Source organism: Panicum virgatum, chromosome 9K (genome assembly GCF_016808335.1).
Source record: "Panicum virgatum strain AP13 chromosome 9K, P.virgatum_v5, whole genome shotgun sequence".
Taxonomy (NCBI): Eukaryota; Viridiplantae; Streptophyta; class Magnoliopsida; order Poales; family Poaceae; genus Panicum; species Panicum virgatum.
In genome coordinates, this window is record NC_053144.1 from 61,885,592 (window position 1) to 61,906,239 (window position 20,648).

General features: G+C 48.6%; 1 protein-coding gene across 1 annotated transcript; it reads right to left on the minus strand.

The window, feature by feature from the left end:
* Positions 1-97: 97 nt before the first annotated feature.
* On the minus strand, positions 98-3,662 carry LOC120646757 (probable receptor-like serine/threonine-protein kinase At4g34500). Its single transcript, XM_039923207.1, has 5 exons — positions 2,914-3,662; positions 1,369-1,473; positions 1,143-1,265; positions 512-1,022; positions 98-416 (listed from the first exon to the last, which is right to left on the minus strand). The coding sequence occupies exons 1-5, from the start codon at positions 3,534-3,536 to the stop codon at positions 306-308; spliced, it is 1,473 nt and encodes a 490-aa protein (XP_039779141.1). The 5' UTR covers positions 3,537-3,662; the 3' UTR covers positions 98-305.
* Between the last annotated feature and the right edge of the window lie 16,986 nt (positions 3,663-20,648).

A 20,648-nucleotide genomic window follows, 5' to 3' on the forward strand; every position in this document is an offset into this window, starting at 1 on the left:
CGCGCGCGTGATGTCGGAACAGAGCCGCGACAGAAGCAATTCAAAACCATCATCCGCCTATGGCCTATGCCCCCTCTGCCATGATCATCGCGGCTGCCATGGTAAATTGGTAGCACTAGCATCAGCGAAAAAATTATCAACCCCGTGCCAAACCATACATTACGGCGAACGCCATCAAGTCGAAAGCGGGCGGTGCCACGGATTAACCCCTCCTCAACCCCGCCGCGAATAAACAACAAAAATTTACACCGGTGAAAAAAAAGTCAGTCCAGCTCCAGCTCCTTGCAGCAGCTCCGATCGGCCCCTCACCTCCACATGGACTTGTCCGAGTCGTCGGCGGCCCCGACGTTCTCCGACAGGAGCGACGGCCGCGTCCCCGTCGACGTCCGGTGCGACGCCCGCGGCGAGCGGTGCTCCTGCACCACCAAGGATGTCAGGCCATGGCTGCCAGTCACTAGCTACCGGCAGGCGACGCCGCCGGCCCAGGAGAAGAAAAGATACACGTTCGTACCGTGCGGAAGGGGAACTCGTCGCCCTCGAGCATGTGCACGATCTGCCCCATCCGGGGCCGCTTGTGCGCGTCGGCGTCGATGCAGCGGAGGCACACCAGCAGCACCCGGTTGAGCACCCGCGGCGGCGGCGGCGCGGCGACGCGCGGGTCGACCAGGTCCTCGACGCGCCGGCTGCCCACCATGCCCCGGAACCACTCCACCAGGTTGACCTCGCCGGCGGGCCGGTTGTAGTCGACGGGGCTGCGCCCGGAGACGAGCTCCATGAGCAGCACGCCGAAGCTGTAGACGTCGCTGCTCTCGTTGAGCATCCCCGTGGACGCGTACTCGGGGGCCACGTACCCGAACGTGCCCATCACCCGTGTCGTCACGTAGCTGGACCCGGACCCCAGCACCTTGGCCATCCCGAAGTCCGACACCTTGGGGTTCCACTTCTTGTCCAGCAGGATGTTGCTCGACTTGATGTCGCGGTGCACCACCTTGGGCTCCAGCCCTTCGTGCAGGTACGCGATGCTGCATCAGTCGATGATGATGGTACAGGAGCAGCAGCACAAGCAGCCGAGACATTAGCATTCACAATCGAAGATCACCAGCGAACTGTCTGCACTCTGCAGAAAAAAATAAGAAAAATACCCTTTGGCTGTTCCGACGGCGATCTTCATCCGTATGTCCCACGTCAACGGGCTGACAGGGCCGACGTCGCCGTGGAGCCACTGCTCCAAGTTGCCGTTTTCGACGAACTCGTACAGGAGCATCCTGTGAACGCAGTTTTATGTCGTCATTGACATTGAGTGTTACTAGTACTAATCATCCGTCAGTGGCCGACAGTTATTCAGGTGAATTCAGAAATACTACCGACCTTTTAGGCCCTTCTGCGCAGTAACCGATGAGCCCGACAAGGTGCTTGTGCCTCACTTTGCCGATGGCTTCGACCTCCACCTTGAACTCCTTCTCCGCCTGGCCCCTAAAACAAATTGTAATCTCAATCAGCATTCCGAACACTGAAGGTTATCAGAGTAGAGATTTTTTATTGCTCATGCGCCGTTTTCGTCTTGACGACGACGATGATGATTTGCCCTAACTGTCATAGCATGGTATGGTGAGGGTAAAGAAACAGCAACAACTGTTGCTTCTGTGCCAACCATCAGGAATCCACGAGCATGCATTTGATTTGCTTGAAAGCAAACACTGCTCCAAAGCTCATGCCACTGCAAATTTTAGCTGGATATTTGTCCATGAAACTGAAAAGGGAAAGTTTGGTCATCGCTTTGCCTCTCCTCCGCTTTATCTTTTCTTGAAAGAAAGGATTCGATCGGTGGCGCATATGACTGCCGACGAAGCTCAACCAACAAGTAGATGGATACATACAGGCCGTCACACAAAAGCACAAAAAGACCCACCTACTCATATCACAAATCACAATCACACATACGTAGCATTGGAAAGAAAATAAATGTTTTTTTTTTTGAAAAAGAATCATTGACTCTAACCTGTGGACATTGTGGGCATGCATACGCTACATTAAATCCATTCACAGGATCATGAGATCAATAATATGAATAATCGTGCAAGCAGATCAGTGAGGGTCAAGGTGTGGACATGTCTGCATTATTTATGAATCTTCTCTTCAATATAAAAATTGTTTCCTTCAGCAACCTGTGGGCTTTCGGTCAGAACGACAACTGAAGATTGTGAACCCCACTACTGACTTTAAAGGCATCAGAGATCAACTCTTTTTTTTTAATATAATCTTTTGGCAAAGACGAAAAGGATTCAGCTATTACACCTTTTCATCTTGTGATATTGGAGAACAAAAAATGCACAGAATTCTAAGAGTGGTTGTCGTTCATCTTTTTTCGGAAGGAAATGCTGCTGCCGCGAATGGTTAGTCGCTGAGCAGTCGATTTGTTTAATCTGTGCAATTCAATTGTCCAGAAAACTGTAGGCCCACATTGGTAATTATAAGGGTGGAAGTATTGCTTTTAAGCTAACAAAAACATGTTTTACAAGCTTTTTTACATGTCCATGATACTTGACAATCTTGAAGCCACATCAACAGCAAAACTACAACCACCTCGACGTAATGTGACAATTGACCAAGAAAGGCATTCAGTCTAGGAAAGCGTCAAGTGTTTTATGTTTACCCCTTGTGCACATCTTAGTCACCATGGAGTAGCCCTATGAACTGGTACCCATTTGCAAGCATTAACACCAAAAAGAACAAGGGAACATAATTGTACTAGTCAGTACTACGGCGGTTAATACGTTTTACACACGTCCATTAAGTAGATGCACACATAATGAGCAGCAAGTTCTATGCTTTTACCATGATCTCCGTTAGAAAAGCAACTAGGCAAGGTAACAGTAAAAAAAGGAAAAGGGCAGAGGAGAACAGGGCACTCACTTGTGATCAAACAGGTCCTTGACGGCGACCACCTCGCCGCCGGCGAGCACGCCGCGGTACACCATGCCGTAGCCCCCCTCCCCGACGACGTTCTCCGCGCAGAACCCGCCCGTGGCGACCTCCAGCTCCGCCAGCTCGTACCACCTCCCCCACCCCATCTCCACCCCCGCCGCTGCGCCGCCGGCGGCCCTGACCGCCTCCGCCGCCTTCCTCTTCACCGGCGACTCGAGCGAGCTCGCGGCCGCGGACGAGCTGGCCGCGTCGGAAGTGCTGGCGCCCGCGCCCGCGGCCGGGGCCCGATCCGCGCCGGCCCCGGCCTTCTCCTTGCGCGCTGACGACGCCGGGCGGGACGAGCCGGAGCCCGAGGCGGAGGACGGCGCGTGCTCGACGCGCGACAGCGCGGGCGGTCCGGCCCCCCGCCGGCGCGCGAGGTAAGCGGCGGCGGTGCCCACCGCAGCGAGCACGACGAGCGCGGCCAGGGCCGCGGCGACGCCCGCCGCGACGGGAACCGGCATGCCGAGGAGGTGGGAGGTCCTGGCGCCACCGCCGCCGGCGTCGTCGGCCGGGGCGCCGGTAACGCTGCCGACGTCGGCCGAGGCCGATGCCGGCCCGGCGGCGTCCATTGGCGGTTGGGAGGAGCCCAGAGCTGAGGGCGGTGGGGCCGGCTCCGTCTCCGACCCGTTGGGCAGAGCGGAGGGGGGGGGGGGTGGCGGCGAGCAGGCGAGGGAATGGGAGCTGAGCCTGGGAGAGGCGCGGGCGAGCGGCAGCCACCTCCGTTTTATGGCGCTGTGGGAGTTTTTGTCGTCGTTAACGTTGGTGGACTGACTCCGTGGGCCCGGCCCGTCAACCTCGTTTTCGAGCCTCTTCTTTTTCAGTTTTTCCACAATCATTTCCTTCTTTTTCTTGCACCGTTTAGCCTGCCATTTATAAGCTCATCATCATGTCCAATTTTGCGCTGATGAAAAGAAAAGAAAAAAAAGCTCAGCTTTGCCTAGCATTTATAGGTTTATCATGTCCAATTTTTCCACTGTTGATGCGGATGCAGGCGCACGTTAATTGCTCTGGAGCGACGTCCAAACAGCAGCAGCATGGGATACGAATACGATACGATTAGTGTAGAGGGACATCCAAACAGAAAGCACTCGATCTCGCCAAGGCAGCTGATGGCGGCGTCGGCCACTGGTGGGCCAGGCCTTCCTTCCGGTACTCGTCTCCGGCCGTTCCACGGGAGGCGTGTGTGTTTTGTTCCGGCACGGGCATGCGCGGAGCGGTCGTTGGGCGGAGGCCGCCCCGTGACCCGGGAGCGGCCGGCGAGGTTAGTAGTAGGGCCCCGTGAAGGCTCCGCCCGTTGGTTTCTGGTGGGCTTTTCTGTCGCGCCCGATCGGTCCGATCGCCGCCGTCCGTTGCGTTGCGTGCCCCTGCTGCTTCGACGTACGAGAAGATGCTTGCGCATGTTTTTGTACGATGTACGTCCGTATTTATACGCCTACAGTATACGACCGATTCCGGAACCGCCAAATTAAAACTCTAAATTAAACGTAATGTCCGCAATTTGAACACATCGGACGCATTAACTTAATGGTTCAATTTGACAGCCCTTTCTCAGCCCACGTTCCGATCAATTTAACATCGGACGCGAAGGTGAGCGCAGATGGTACAAGCACGACACATATTTAAAAAACAACAATATACACAAGATTCTGCCATAAGTTTTTCAAACCAAGTTTAAATACCTGCATAATCTACAAACTTTACATCACTGAATCTAGAGTTCGAACAGGTGTAAAATGCCTACATCTGCCACAAGTGTACAACGAGAAGTCCACTAACTAGGCGTCGGGCTCCACAACCTCCCATCCCACTGCGTCCCGACAGATGAACTTAATGCAGCAGGGACAGAAGTCAACGTCCGGGTGTCCTGAAATAATTGTGGCAACAAACTCTGAGTATAATAATACTCAGCAAGGCTTACCCGACCAGGGGTATACATAGCCCCTATCTAGACATGCACGGCTTTCTGGCCAGCGGGTTGTTTTGCAGAAAAGCATCTATAGTTGAATCCTTACTTTCAATGTTTTAGCCACATGTTCTATATAGAAAGACTCTCATCTAATGTTGGCATATCTACAATAATCATGTTGGAGCATTACAATAATGATTCAAAATAGTTCCATCATTTATCACTAACATTTCTAATTCATTTCTACGAGGCGACAAAGAGATCGAGACCCTCATATCCGCGAGACACGGCGAATCGATTCGATTTAACCTTGCAAGGTAGACCTAACCAACACGGCACGCTTAGGCCCCGTCGGACCACACGCACCAACCATTCCCCTCCCCGCCACGAACTACAGGACCGCCCCACCAGCGTATAGTCAGCCGAGCCCTACGAGAGACCACCAAAAGTAAATACATGCAAGCCAATTCTCCGCGGCAACTCGACTACCCTAAGGGGTGGGAGGGAGTCCTGTACTTTCGAAGTAGGTCAGTACTAGGCTTACCGGTTTCGACTACCTCCTAATCCCGGTATGCGGTTAGTACACTTCCATCCCCGATCAGCACTGCCAACAACGAACGGTCCTAAATCGACACAGACGGGGCTAAGACATTCAGGAACCCTGTCCTGCTGCCATACCTATACATTGTCACCATTTCCCCGTCCGGTCTCACATTATCCATTTATCTCAAATCATACTCAAATATTTATGTACTGAAATAGCCATATATCATATATCTCGCGAGTAACCGGAAATTACTCAACTTCTAATCATCTTATATCTCGCGAGTGGCAGGAGAGCAATCGTCTTCTACCAGAAACCATTAAGCATAGCACTTCTATCGTCCTATACATACTAGTATAACTCAAGGAGACCAAGAGATCATGCAACTAGGGTTTCAAACAATTTCCTAAACCTAATGCACAAATAATAGAGACATATAAAGGTGTCATAATTTGAAATAATTGGATGTGCACCGGAGCTTGCTTTCGCGCTGTTGCTCAGAGCTAGGGTCGGGCGGGCCTTGGGCCGGGTTCTCACGCCTCTCCTCCTGGGCTTGCTCCCGCTGCTCCTGCAGTGTCGCAATCACCTCAAGCACGACGTCCTCAACAGCGGATGCTACACGAATGCGTATGAAATAATTGAGTGCATCTCAATGATGCAATTACTATACTTCAAACTGAAATGCCCTGCGGACTGTCCGCACCCAAGTGGCGGACCGTCCGCGGTTCAACTATGCAGACCCACCAGAACCAACTATCTCTCTAGACAATTTCAAATCTATACGGCGGACTGTCCGCAGTTTAACTGCGCAAAACCACCAGAGGTAACGATGCCTCTGGACAAATTTTTAATTTCTACGGCGGACTGTCCGGCCCTTCTTGGCGGACCGTCCGCAGTTCACTTTGCCAATTCCACCAGAGACGATAACGTCTCTGGACAAAATTCTAGACTCTACGGCGGACTGTCCTCTCTCCATTAGCGGACCGTCCGTAGTTCAACCCTGCGAAACCCACCAGAGACAACATCATCTCTGGACAACTTCTAACTTGACCTGCGGACTGTCCGGCCCTCCTAGGCGGACCGTCCGCGATTCCTATCTTTTGACACCGCGCGCCACCACCAGTGAGGCCGGTGTGGCGCCGCGGCGCGCCGTTCCCGCCGACGGTGGCCCGACCGACGGCGAGGCTAGCACTACACCATCTATTGGACGAGGCGCACACGAGCATGGGTGATGCACGCGAAGAACTCAAGTCTAACCTAGTCGGCGACGTGTGGCCCGTGGCGGTCAAAATGACATCATGGTGAACGGGCGTGGAACAACAAGGACGTGGAGGAACGAGGGGAGCATGAGCATTAGCGACTCACTTACAATCGATTTGAGCCCTTGGACGAAGGAAACGGTGCTCGGACGATGGAGTTCCACGGTGAGGTCGAGTTTGGACCAAACTAAGACCGACGGTCGGGGAATCCGAGATTCCCGACAAGGTGGGGGTTGTGGCTGTGGTTGGAGGGGTTGAGGAGGGAGCTAGGGTGGTGGTAGAGCTTCCGGTGTGGTGGATTTGAATTCCATGGGGGGATGCGCGGATTTGACCGGTGAAGGGGAGGGCGCTCAAATGTCGCCCATGGCGTCGGGAGGGAGAGGGAGAGTGAACTGAGAGAGAGAGAGTGTGTGAGGGAGTGGGCGCGGGGTGGGTGAAGGGCGGTGCGCGACTTCAATGCGGCATACGGGAATGGGCAGGGACGAGCTCGTCGGTCGGCATGTGGCGGCGACGAACCTCGGTCTTGGAGTGGTTGAAGCAGGGCCGTCGCAGACCGTCCGTAGCTCCAAGCGGACTGTCCGCGAGGCTGGATGTTACAATCCTTCCCCCTAAAAGAAATCTTGTCCCGAGATTTAGAGTGAAGTTGCTAATTGAAACGGAAGCGAAAAGTTAGGTACCTCGATAAGCTTGTAGCAACTCAGGACACTTGGATTGAACTAATTCTTCCGCCTCCCAAGTAGCTTCCCGCTCGGAGTGATTACTCCATTGCACTTTATAGAAATCACTGGTTTGATTCCGAGTGACCCTGGTCTTGTGATCCACAATTTTGATTGGATACTCGGGATAGACAAGATCGGGCTCCAGTTGCAATTTCTCTATGTCAGTCACCTTTTCTGGAACACGGAGGCATTTCCGGAGCTGAGAGACATGGAAAATATTATGAACCGCGGATAATTGGGCAGGAAGTTCCAGGCGGTATGCTACCGGCCCACACCGCTCAATGATAGGAAAAGGCCCAACATAGCGATGGGTGAGCTTTCCCTTCACTCCGAAACGTTGGACCCCTTTCATTGGAGATACCCGCAAATAGGCATGATCTCCCACTTGAAATGAAACAGATTGATGTTTCTTGTCTGCATAACTTTTCTGTAGAGTTTGGGCTATTTTCAAATTCTCCTGTATAAACCGGACTTGTTCTTCCGCCTCACTAACCATATCAGGCCCGAAGAAATTTCTTTCACCAACTTCTAACCAGTTCAATGGGGTTCTACACCTTCGCCCATATAGCGCCTCAAAAGGAGCCATCCTGATGCTCTCTTGATAACTATTATTATAAGTGAACTCAGCTAAGGGTAGAGATCCATCCCACTTCTGACTGTAGGTGAGTGCACATGCTCTGAGCATATCCTCCAGAATCTGATTAATTCTCTCTGTCTGACCATCTGTCTGAGGATGATATGCCGAACTACGGATCAGTTGAGTGCCCAGAGCGGCGTGAAAGTGCTCCCAGAACCAGGCAATGAACTGAGTACCCGGTCCGAAATAATTGTCTTTGGAATCCCATGAAGACTCACAATACGGTCCATATACAGCTGAGCGTATTGCTTCGCCGTATGTGTGGTCTTTACCGGTAGAAAATGGGCCGACTTGGTGAGACGATCCACAACAACCCATATCAAGTTTTGGGTAAGCCGACTATGAAATCCATACTGATGTCCTCCCACTTCCAGGATGGAATACTCAAGGGTTGCAAAGGGCCGACTGATCTCAAGTGGCTCGCCTTAACCCTTCTGCAGATGTCACATTCCGACACATACCTGGCGATTTCTTGCTTCATCCTTGTCCACCAAAATCGCTGTTTCAGGTCTTGATATATTTTACTACTGCCAGGATGGATAGAATACCTAGAGAGGTGAGCCTCATCAAGAATTTGCTTCCGAAGCTCCAAGTCTTTAGGTACCACTAACTGATTCTTGAAACATAACACCCCATCATTATCTTGATGGAAACACTGAACTCTGGGATCATTTTCACTGAGCCTTTGTCTGATCTTGCCCATGCCCACATCACTTTTCTGAGCAGCAATAATTTGATCTCGAAGTGTTGGAGTGAGGATAAGGTTGGTAAGTGTACCTTCAGCTACAATGACCAAATTCATCTTCTCCATTTCTTGGCACAAAGTTTCATGCAAAACTATAGCTGAGACACAGCTGCAACTCGCCTTGCGACTCAGTGCATCGGCAACGACATTAGCTTTGCCCGGATGATAGTGAATCTCCAAGTCATAGTCTTTGATCAATTCTAACCACCGTCTCTGGCGCAAATTCAACTCGCTCTGGGTGAAGATATACTTAAGACTCTTGTGGTATGAGTATATATGAATAGGATTGCCCAGAAGATAATGGCGCCAGATTTTTAATGCATGCACCACTGCTGCCAATTCCAGATCATGCGTGGCATAATTCTCCTCATGCCGCCTGAGGGCTCTGGAAGCATAAGCAATTACACTCTGGTCTTGCATGAGTACACAGCCGAGGCCCGTACCAGATGCATCACAATATACATCGAAGGGCCGAGTAATATCCGGCTGAGCCAGGACAGGGGCAGACGTCAGAAGCTTTCTCAGGGTCTGAAAAGCCTGCTCACATTTGTCATCCCAATTAAATCTCACCCCTTTCTTGAGTAATTCAGTCATGGGTCTAGTAATTTTTTAAAAGTCCGATATAAATCGGTGATAATAACCTGCTAGCCCAAGGAAACTCCGGATCTCTGAAACAGACTCCGGAGTCTTCCAAATTAATACATCTTGAATCTTGCTGGGGTCCACAGAAATACCCGCCTCAGATATAATATGACCCAAGAACTGGACTTCCTTGAGCCAGAAATCACATTTACTGAATTTAGCATACAACTTGTGCTCTCTGAGACGCTGTAGAACAATGTGAAGGTGTTCAGCATGTGTTGATAGCCAATTCTGGCAGTTTAGAGGCCGACCGGTCAGACCGGTCGGGCGGACTGGTCGGGCCGACCGGTCAGACCGGTCTGTCCAGTTGTAATCCGAGTATGCTTCGTTTTATTTTGGAAATTCTTGTATAAACTGACTTGGAGAGGGATACGACTTCCCCGGCCTATAAATATAAAGGCTAAGGCCGATTGAGGTATTCCCAATCGAATCAAATCAAAATATCGCATTACTTTTTGTTTCTCAAACCCTAGCATTTTCCAACCCTAGATTGCTTTCTTCCTTCGTCTCTACAGTGTTTGAAGATGTTCTGAGTGGCCTGCCACCTCAGAGGAACCCTACCCGCGCAAGCTCCGACGGGGTCCCTCCCGAGCTCGCATTTCTAGGTCTTCGCGGTTCTCTGCTCCACACTGGTCAGACCGGTCTGCGGAACCGGTCACACCGGTCTGCCAGGGCATCGCTGGTTCAGATCGTTTTGACGATCTCCTGCGCGTTCTAGCGCATTCGAGTGTGTTGGCGCAATTCTGTGTCAACACACTTTTTGGCGACTCCGCTGGGGAAAGATTAATCTGATTTTAAAACCGATCTAATCTACTCCTTGAAGAAGATGGGCTCTTCAGAGATCGACAAGGAAAACATCATCACGGCTACAATGGAGGAGCTCACTGAAGAGGAGCGCAAGGCCTACCTTCTTGTGGAGGAGCACATCAAGGCACAATTCTTGAAGTGCTTCAAGAAGGATCGTGGTGGCCTCGTCAAGAGGGTGGAGGAGTTTGTACTGCCGTCTCTCAAGCTTAGCAAGGATAAGATTGAAGAGATCCCCAATGTAAGCCTTTCTCCCTCTGATATGTTTGATAGAATGTCATCCATAATGGATCAAAAGATTGTTGCTGCACAAGCTGCCGCGGGTGACAGCTTGATTAAATTGAGTAGTGATGTTGATGCACTTAAAGGTAAACAACCCATGCCAGAGCCTAACTCATTAAATCCGAGTTCGGCTACCCCTGAGTTCACATCTGAACCACTCTATGGTATGCCGCCGAACTCGTTCTCAGGGCAAACCCCGCCACCATCGACCGTGCACATAGCACCAGCCAGACCGGTTACTCAGTACCGTCGTCGACACCTCTCAAGACAATTCCAGGTTCGGCTGCCCCTAGCCAAACTAATGAATTGTCACTATATACACCACCTCGCACTACTATTGTAGCAGGAGGGCCACGAGGATCTAGACCTAACCAAGGACCGATCCCGACTTCTTCACAGACGATGGCGCATGAAAATTCTAATGCACATCGTTTTTCTGAGTTTTATAGCAGCCAGCACTATCGGGCCGATCTCCTTAAGTTCAAAGAGGATCTGGCAAATGCGATTAAAAGTAAGCTTGGGGTGGATATGGGTACTACACATTTATATTAAAAACCTTATCCCGATGAGTTTGATTTTACTCCATTTTCTGCTGGTTGGCGTATTCCTGAGTTTACTAAATTTAATGGTGATGATTCTCGTACAACTTGGGAACACGTTAGTCAATATGTCTTGCAGTTGGGAGAAGCCGGTTTCAATGACGCTTTGCGTGTGCGTTTATTTTCTTTATCTTTGACTGGAACGGCTTTCTCTTGGTTTTCCTCGCTTGCTCCTAATTCTATTCGTAATTGGGCTCAGTTGGAGCATAAGTTTCATGATCACTTCTTTAGCGGGGAGACCGAAGCGAAATTGTTGGACTTAACATCGATTAAACAAGGATGTGATGAATCTTCTTCAGATTATTTCAAAAGATTTAAAGAAATTAAAAATCGGTGTTTTAGTTTGACGATTTCTGAAAAAGATTTGGCGGATTTGGTATTTAATGGTTTACATTCTTATTTGAAAGAGAAACTCGAGGGCTTTGAATATCATACCGTGAATTTCTTGCAAGTCAAAGTCATGGGTTTAGAGTTTAAACTTAAAAATACCAAAGATACCTTCAAGCCTCATCGGTCCAACACGCATATTTTTTATCATGATTCAGATAGTTCGGACGATGATAGCAAGGAGGTATACGCTGCTGAATTTGTTTGGCCATCAAAGGCCAAACCCGGTTCAGTTCCGTCTCTCAAGCCGATTCAAAAGAATCGGCAAGAGGAGCTGAAATTTACTTTTGCTGTTTCTAAGTGTGATCGGATTTTTGATGAATTGCTTAAGAATGGTAACATCCGATTGTCACATGCTATTCCATCTCCCGACGAACTTAAATGACATGCATATTGTAAGTGGCATAACTCTACATCTCATGCTACTAATGATTATAATGTTTTTCGTCAACAGGTACAATCGGCCATTAATGAAGGACGATTGGTACTTTCTGAGATGCAAATTGACAAGGCTCATTTCCCTGTTCATACACTGGAATTGAACAATCCAAAGGTGCTCATTCGGCCGGAACAAGCCGAAGGAGCTAAGGGGAAGCATGTTGTCATCGGTGATCCAAGACCGATGAATACAAGTGACAAGATCCTTGCCCGGGAAGTTATCAAATAGAAGACTGATGATGGCAAGGATACTCTGAAGATCATTGTCAGAAGTCCCAGACTCGGGGGGCAAGGAAGCTCTCCACCAGAAAATCGGTCTGCTGATCAGGCACGACCGATCAGACCGGTGTCTCCGACCGGTCAGATCGGTTCCTCCAGCCGGTCAGACCGCTCTGGTGACCGTCCCCGGACTTTCAAGCCAAAGCGTCCGGAAGTGGGTACTTGGAAGACCAACGAGGTGAAAGTGCTGGGAAGAACTGCTAATCAGAAGCTCACCTTCGAGCAGTTGTTGAACAAGTACACAAAGGTCGTTCAAAAAAAATCGGCCGCTAAAAAAGAGACCACGATCGCCACCACGCCAAGATCGTCCAGTGTCTCCAAGGAGGGAATCCAGCAGGCGCAGAGGTGATGTTGTCACATTGTATCCTCCCTAGAAGATGTATGCTACCATGCCATGGGTGCCACTGGCGTCAAGTGCAACAAATCCGACATGGGAGCATGAAGGGATATGGATGTAGTGTTTCCCGATGCCTTATCCTCCACATTATCAAGGGGAAAGCTCTAGGGTGCCCATGCACGACCGATTGGGACCACGCCAATCTGGTCCAGTGCAGTAGGGTGCACCGGTCAGACCGGTCACCTCTGACCGGTCAGACCGGTCTCACTAGAGGCCGGGCCAGGTTCCTGCTCCAAGATTCGAGTATCGCATCAAGGAAAAGAAAGAGGAGCAGAAGCCTGTTGCTGATCCAGAGAAGCCTAAAGCCGATGTTATTCAAATCGGTGAAATCAAAGTGCCCATGAAAGACACGGGCAAGAAGCCGATGGATATTGAAGAATCGGCTGATGTTCCTTCACAAAAACCGGTCATAGCTAATGATCATGAGGCCGGTAGCAGCAAGAGCGCAGCGGACAAGTACTATCAGGCTAGGTGGTGCCCTTCAGGTTTAACTCATACACAGAAGACGAAATTGCAGCGCCTTCGCAACAAAGAAAAGAAGGAGCAGGAGAAAGAGAAGATGAGGGATGAGGACTTCAACAGATACATGCCCATTTCCCTCAGAGCAAGGTTTGGAAGGTCAAGATAGCTGATCAGCCAGCCAGACCGGTCGGACCACCACAGCCGACCGATCAGACCGCTCTGACCAACCGGTCAGACCGGTAGAGCCTACTGCAGAACAAGCAGCCGAATCGGCACTGCCCGTTTCGGTTACTTCTGTAGACGGAGCCCCGGCAGTTCCTCTGACAGCAGAAGACGAGGAATTGGTGGATTATGAAGCGTCTCCGGAGCGCACCAACTTGGAGATTAATGCCGTGCACTTGTCTTCGGATTACTTCGTGGTTCCGGAAGAGGATTTGGCTCATCTTCAGTTTGGGCCCCATGAAGCTGTGTTCCAGAAGCCAAGCGAGAAGGACAACCATCTGAAGGCTCTTTACCTGAGGGGAAACATCAACGGGAAGCCGGTGACTCGCATGCTAGTAGATGGTGGGGCCATTGTAAATCTTATGCCCTACTCGCTGTACAAGAAGCTCGGTGGCCAAGACGAGGACTTGATCAAGACAAACATGACAGTCAGTGGTGTTGGAGGGAGCGAGCCCCTTAGCACCAAGGGAGTTGCTTCCACGGAGCTCACCATTGGGAGCAAGACGCTTGCTACGGCTTTCTTCGTCTCGGAGGTGCAAGGTAACTACAATTTGATTCTTGGGAGGGATTGGATTCATGCAAATCAGTGTGTTCCTTCTACCTTGCATCAGTTTCTTGTTCAGTGGATCGGCGATGAGGTTGAGATTGTTCATGGGGGCACTTCATCCTTTGTTGCTTTAGCCGATTCGGATTCTATTAGTGCACACGACAACGTCAAGTGTTTATCGGGCGTGGATCTGTCCGATTATGATTTGATTAGTTGCACTAAGGATGGTTTTGTTTCTGCTATACTAAAGCTGATGGATAATCGGCTAAATCATTTAATGTGAATCAGATGAGCACAACAGAAGCTCCAGAAGTGACCGATCAGACCGCTTGTGCCGACCGGTCAGACCGGTCCAACACAGAGCCGACCAGTCAGACCGGACACCCCGACCGGTCAGACCGGTCCAACACAGAGTGGTTACAGCAGAGGCTAGATCAATATCGGGCGCGTACGAACGATATGTGTGAAGCCATTGAAGATTCTGATGATCTAGACAAGCTGGGCCAAGAGTTTGCATCAGCCGATCCTTTAGAAAAGGTAGACATTGGTGATGGAACTATCCCTAGGCCGACCTTTGTAAACAAAAATTTATCGGCTGAATATAAAATCGATTTGGTTAATTTATTGAAGGAATATGTTGATTGCTTTGCTTGGGAGTATCATGAAATGCCCAGTTTAACTCGTGATCTTGTTGAGCATCGTTTGCCGATTAAAGCCGGTTTTAGACCTTATAAACAACCGGTTAGGCATTTCAATCCCATTATTTATGACCGAATTAAAACTAAAATTAATTGTTTAATTGATGCTGGATTTATTTGGTCTTGTCGTTATGCTGATTGGATCTCTAATATTGTGCCCGTTGAGAAAAAGGATTCGGGGAATATTAGAGTGTGCATTGATTTTAGAGATCTTAATAAAGCTACTCCCAAGGATGAATATCCTATGCCTATAGCCGATATGTTGATCAATGAGGCTTCCGGACATCGTGTCATTAGTTTTTTTTATGGTAACGCCGGTTACAATCAAATATTCATGGCCGAAGAAGATATATCTAGAACGGCCTTTAGATGTCCAGGATTTGTCGGCTTGTTTGAGTGGGTTGTTATGACTTTTGGTTTGAAAAATACAGGTGCTACTTATCAAAGAGCTATGAATTTAATCTTCCATGATTTGCTTGGTGTCATCTTGGAGGTGTACATTGATGATATTGGCATTAAATCGGCTGGTTTGGATCATCATTTAGCCGATTTGTGACTTGCTCTTGAGAGGATGCGCCGGTATGGTTTGAAGATGAATCCACTCAAATGTGCTTTTGGTGTATCGGCTGGAAAGTTTCTTGTCTTCATTATTCATGAGAAGGGAATAGAGGTTGATCCTAAAAGAATTGAAGCCATGAGGAAGGTTGAAGCCCCTACATGCAAGAAGGATTTACAGAAGTTCTTGGGCAAGGTAAATTTCTTGAGAAGATTTATATCTAACTTGTCCGGGAAGATCGATGCTTTTACTCCTATTCTTCGGTTAAAAGATGAAACTGAATTTACTTGGGGGGCAAAACAGCAAGAAGTGTTTTAGAAGATCAAGATTTATTTGTAATCGCCACCCGTACTCAAAGCACCTAGGAGAGGAGTACCTTTCAGACTTTATGTGGCTGCTGAAGACAAGATTATTGGGGCTGTTTTGACTCAAGAAACCGAAGGGAAGGAGTATATCATTACATATTTAAGCCGACAACTTATTAATGCGGAGACGAGGTATACATTTATTGAGAAGTTGTGTTTGTCTCTTTATTATGCTTGTACCAAATTAAGGCATTATCTACTATCTAGTACTTGCATAGTAGTATGTCAAACCGATGTGATCAAACATATGTTACAAAAATCTATTTTGAGTGGTAGAATCGGTAAGTGGGCTTATGCTTTGGTTGAATATGATTTGGCTTGTGAACCTTTAAAATCTATGAGAGGCCAAATTGTAGCGGATTTTATTATTGAGCATCGGATTGATGACAAGCATGATCTAGAAGTCGGCTATATTACTTGCACACCATGGAGGTTGTACTTTGATGGATCGGTTTGTGATGATGGTCAAGGGATTGGTGCTGTTCTTATTTCTCCGAATGGTGTCGTTTTTGAATTTTCAAACCGATTGGAAGAAGAGTGCACAAATAACCAAGTTGAATATGAGGCTCTTCTATTTGGCTTGGAATTATTGCAATCCATGGGCGTGAAGCATGTTGAAGCCTTTGGAGATTCTCTTCTGGTGGTGCAGCAAGTATCTAAGGTATGCCAGTGCTATAATGGTTCTCTAAATGCATATCTTGATAAATGCCTTGATATTATTTCTTCCTTAGATGAATTTATTATCAAACATATTCCGAGGAAAGATAATGGAAAGGCAAATACTCTGGCTCAGCAAGCATCTGGCTATAATGTTACGACAAAATATTTCAACATTCGCAAGACGATGCAAACGAAAGCCGAGTGTCTGGTTCTGGACGTACCGGTCCGACCGGTCAGCGAAACCGGTCTGACCGCCCTGACCGGTCTGACCGGTCCAGAGACCGGTCTGACCGGTGATGCAGCTGTTGGTTCTGATTCGGCCAAAAAAGATGATTCAATTGTCTCAGTCGAAGCCCAGGATTGGAGAGTTCCTCTTATATCGTATTTGAGAGATCCTGGTCATGGTGCAGAGAGAAATATTCGGCGTTTGGCTTTCAAATACGTTTTAATTGACGATGAACTTTATCGTCGAACTGCCGAAGATTTGCTTCTCAAGTGTTTAGACTCGGATTAGGCCCGGGTTGCTATGGGTGAGGTTCATGAAGGTATTTGTGGTACTCATCAATTGGCTCCCAAGAGGAAGTGGTTACTTAGAAGAGCCGGTTTCTATTGGCCCACCATGCTATCCGATTGTTTCAAATATTATAAAGGGTGTGAAGAATGTCAGCGGTTTGGTGATTTGCAATTGGTGCCTGCTGCGTTAATACATCCTATTATTAAACCATGGCTGTTCCGAGGTTGGGGGTCGGATTTCATTGGACAAATTAATCCTCCATCTTCAAAGGGGCATCACTTCGTGTTGGTTGCTACGGATTATTTCACTAAATGGACCGAAACGGTTCCTTTGAAGAATATGACACATAAGGAGGTAATTGAGTTTATTACTGAGTATATTATTCATAGATTCGGCATTCCACAAACTTTGACAACGGATCAAGGTTCTTCATTTATATCAAAAGAGGTGCGTGCCTTTAACGAATCTTATAAGATTAAATTGCTCAATTCATCTCCATACTATGCTCAGGCCAATGGGCAGGCCGAGTCTAGTACTAAGATTTTGATCAAACTTGTCAAGAAGAAGATAGAAGAAAATCCTAAGAGGTGGCATGAAGTGTTATCCGAAGCATTGTGGGCTCATCGTATATCTAGACATGGTGCTACTAAGGTTACTCCTTTTGAACTTATGTATGGTCAAGAGGCCGTTTTACCCGTTGAGGTAAATTTGGATGCATATAGATTGGCAAAGCAAAATGACCTCTCTGCTGTTGATTACCATGATTTAATGATGGATAATATTGATGAGGTGACCGACAAGCGTTTGAAGGCTTTGAAGGAGATTGAGAAAGACAAGCTTCGGGTGGCCAGAGCTTACAACAAAAAGGTAAAACTTAAAACTTTTCAGGTTGGGGATCTGGTTTGGAAGACAATTTTACCTCTTGGGATGAAAAGCAACAAGTTTGGCAAATGGTCGTCAAGTTGGGAGGGTCCATACAAGATTATTAAAGTTATCTCCGGTAATTCGTATATGGTGGAGACGGTGCAAGGTGAGCGTCTACCAAGGGCTATCAATGGGAGGTACTTGAAGAAGTTCTATCCTAGCGTATGGCAAAGTGCATGAGGACGAGGATGGCCGGTATTGGATATCGCCCTTAGTTTTATTTTTAGACTTGTATGCTCTGTGTAAAACATGTACATCAGGATACTTCTTGCTTTTTGGCTTATGAAACTCACCAAAAAGCAGGGGGGCATATGTTGACAGCCAATTCTGGCAGTTTAGAGGCCGACCGGTCTGACCGGTCGGGCCGACCGGTCTGACCGGTCGGGCCGACCGGTCTGACCGGTCTGTCCAGTTGTAATCCGAGTAGGTTTCGTTTTATTTTGGAAATTCTTGTATAAACCGACTTAGAGAGGGGTACGACTTCCCCGGCCTATAATTATAAAGGCTAAGGCCGATTGAGGTATTCCCAATCGAATCAAATCAAAATATCGCATTACTTTTTGTCTCTCAAACCCTAGCTTTTTCCAACCCTAGATTGCTTTCTTCCTTCGTCTCTACGGCATTTGAAGACGTTCTGAGTGGCCTGCCGACCTCAGAGCAACCCTAGCCGCGCAAGCTCCGACGGGGTCCCTCCCGAGCTCGCGTTTCTAGGTCTTCGCGGTTCTCTGCTACACACCGGTCAGACCGGTCTGCGGAATCGGTCAGACCGGTCCGCCAGGGCATCACTGGTTCAGATCATTTTGATGATCTCCTGCGCGTCTAGCGCATTCAAGTGTGTTGGCGCAATTCTGTGGAAACAGCATGTTCTTCTTTATTCTTGGAATATATAAGAATGTCGTCAATGAAAACCATGACAAACTTATCCAGCTCAGGCATGAATACCGAGTTCATGAGGTACATGAAGTGAGCAGGGGCATTTGTTAGCCCAAAAGACATGACTAGATATTCATACAGCCCATATCTAGTGGAGAAGGCCGTCTTGAGAATATTCTCAGCTCTAATTTTTATCTAATGATAACCAGAGCGGAGATCAATTTTTGAAAATACCCGAGCCCCGAATAGCTGATCAAACAGGATGTCAATTCGGGGGAGCGGGTATTTATTCTTGATTGTGACAGCATTCAAAAGTCTGTAGTCCACACACAACCTAAGGCTTTGATCTTTTTTTTAACAAAGAGGGCTGGACAGCCCCAAGGTGAAGTGCTAGGACGGATATACCCCTTATCAAGTAATTCCTGCAGCTGCTTCTTTAACTCCGCTAGTTCATTTGGTGGCATCCGATAAGGTCTTTTGGAGATCAGAGCCGTTCCCGGTTGCAATTCAATGGCAAACTCCACGTTACGATCCGGTGGCATACCGGGTAAATCATCTGGAAATACATCCGGGTATTCACATACCACTGGAATTTCTGCCAAACTTTTGCTCTCAACCTGATTCACCGTATGGGTCAATGATCCATGGTCCATAAGATGCAGAGTCATAGAACTATGAGGAGAAAATTTGATGTGCACAGATTGTGAAAGAGTGTCCAAAAGAACTCCCTGATCTTCCATCCAATTCATGCCCAAAATAATATCCACCTTTTGAGTTGGAAGAATTATAATGGACGTGTGGAAAATCTTCCCTTGCAACTTTAGAGGAACTCGCCTAACAATCTAATTTGTAATTAATTGTCCCCCTGGTGAATTAATATGGCACGACCTTGATATACTTTTCACTTCCAACCCAAGTCTACTTGCACATTCCTTACTAATAAATGTATGGGATGCACCAGAATCAAATAGTACTACAACGGGATGATTATTAACTGAAAACGTAGCCGTCATCACTAGAGCTCCCTCGGGAATACCCTCGAGGGTGGTGTAGTGCACTTGCCCCGGATTGAAATGAGCCACATTCTGCTTCTGGCTCTGTTGACCGGACTGCTGGCCCTGCTTTGGTGGCATCGGGCAGTTTCGAGCAAAGTGCCCCAGCTGCCCACAGTTGTAACACGTAAACAAATTGGGGCGTACCCCCGGCTACTGCACCCAGACCTTCTGCTCGCTCTGCTGTAGAACAAGAGGTCTGACCGTCCCCTGAGGCTATGTGTACTGGGGTGGCCGATACCCCCACTGCTGCTGTGGTGGCCTGTACACCGACTGGTGCTGGAAGGGGGCTCGCTGTGGCCCAGACTGCACTATACGGAACCACTGGGGGTTGCTGCTAGAAGACCCCGTCGCCGGTGCCTTTCTTTTCTTTTCTGCCTTATGAGCTAGGTGGGCATCCTCCTGCACGAAACCGCATTGACTAGCTCACTGAAAGTGTCGAATTTGAACATTGCCAGGCGGTCCTGGAGCTTGCTGCTAAGCCCCTGCCTGAAGCAAGCCTGCTTCTTCTCATCCGTGTCCACATGGTACCCAGCGTACTGTGAGAGTATGTTGAAATTCTGGGCATATTGCATCACACTGTTGTTGCCCTGCTTTAGGGCTAAGAACTCCGTGAGCTTCCTACTGATCACTCCTGCTGGAACGTGATGCGCCCTGAATGCTTCTTTAAACTGGCCCAGGTGAACCGAGTGCCCTCGGGAAACATGGCCACGTGATTGTCCCACCAAGTGCGTGCGGGACTCCTGAGTTGCTGGGCTGCAAATCCTGCCTTGTACCCATCATTGTACGGGTGCAGGGTGAACTTGGACTCGATGGTCCGGAGCCAGCTATCTGCTTCCAGTGGCTCATCGGCTTTGTGGAACAGCGGCGGCTGGGTGCTTAGGAACTGCTCATAGCCAGGGACAGTTGGCTGATGGTGATGCTCGTGCCGCTGTGCTCTGCCCTGCTCCACAATGTCCCGGAGGAGTGCTGTCTGCTCGTCGCGTCCGGTGAGCATGGCCGCAATGGCCTGGGCCAAATCAGGAGGATTCGGGGGTGCTGCCATTCTGCATTTAACCATGACAAGATTAGTTCCATCATCCAGATTAATTAAAACAATCCCGATAGTAACTAATCTCTCTATACATAGCACATTACAGAATATAGAGCTTCAAAACAATTTTTGTGTGA

What these genes read in the sequence shown, in the direction of transcription:
- LOC120646757 (XM_039923207.1), bottom strand. Translation starts at nt 3,536, where the DNA reads ATGGACGCCGCCGGGCCGGCATCGGCCTCGGCCGACGTCGGCAGCGTT. An exon ending in TGCGCAGAAGGGCCTAAAAG is followed by an intron (nt 1,266 to 1,368) that starts GTCGGTAGTATT and finishes CTGCGTTCACAG; the next exon opens with GATGCTCCTGTACGAGTTCG. An exon ending in GCCGTCGGAACAGCCAAAGG is followed by an intron (nt 1,023 to 1,142) that starts GTATTTTTCTTA and finishes CGACTGATGCAG; the next exon opens with CATCGCGTACCTGCACGAAG.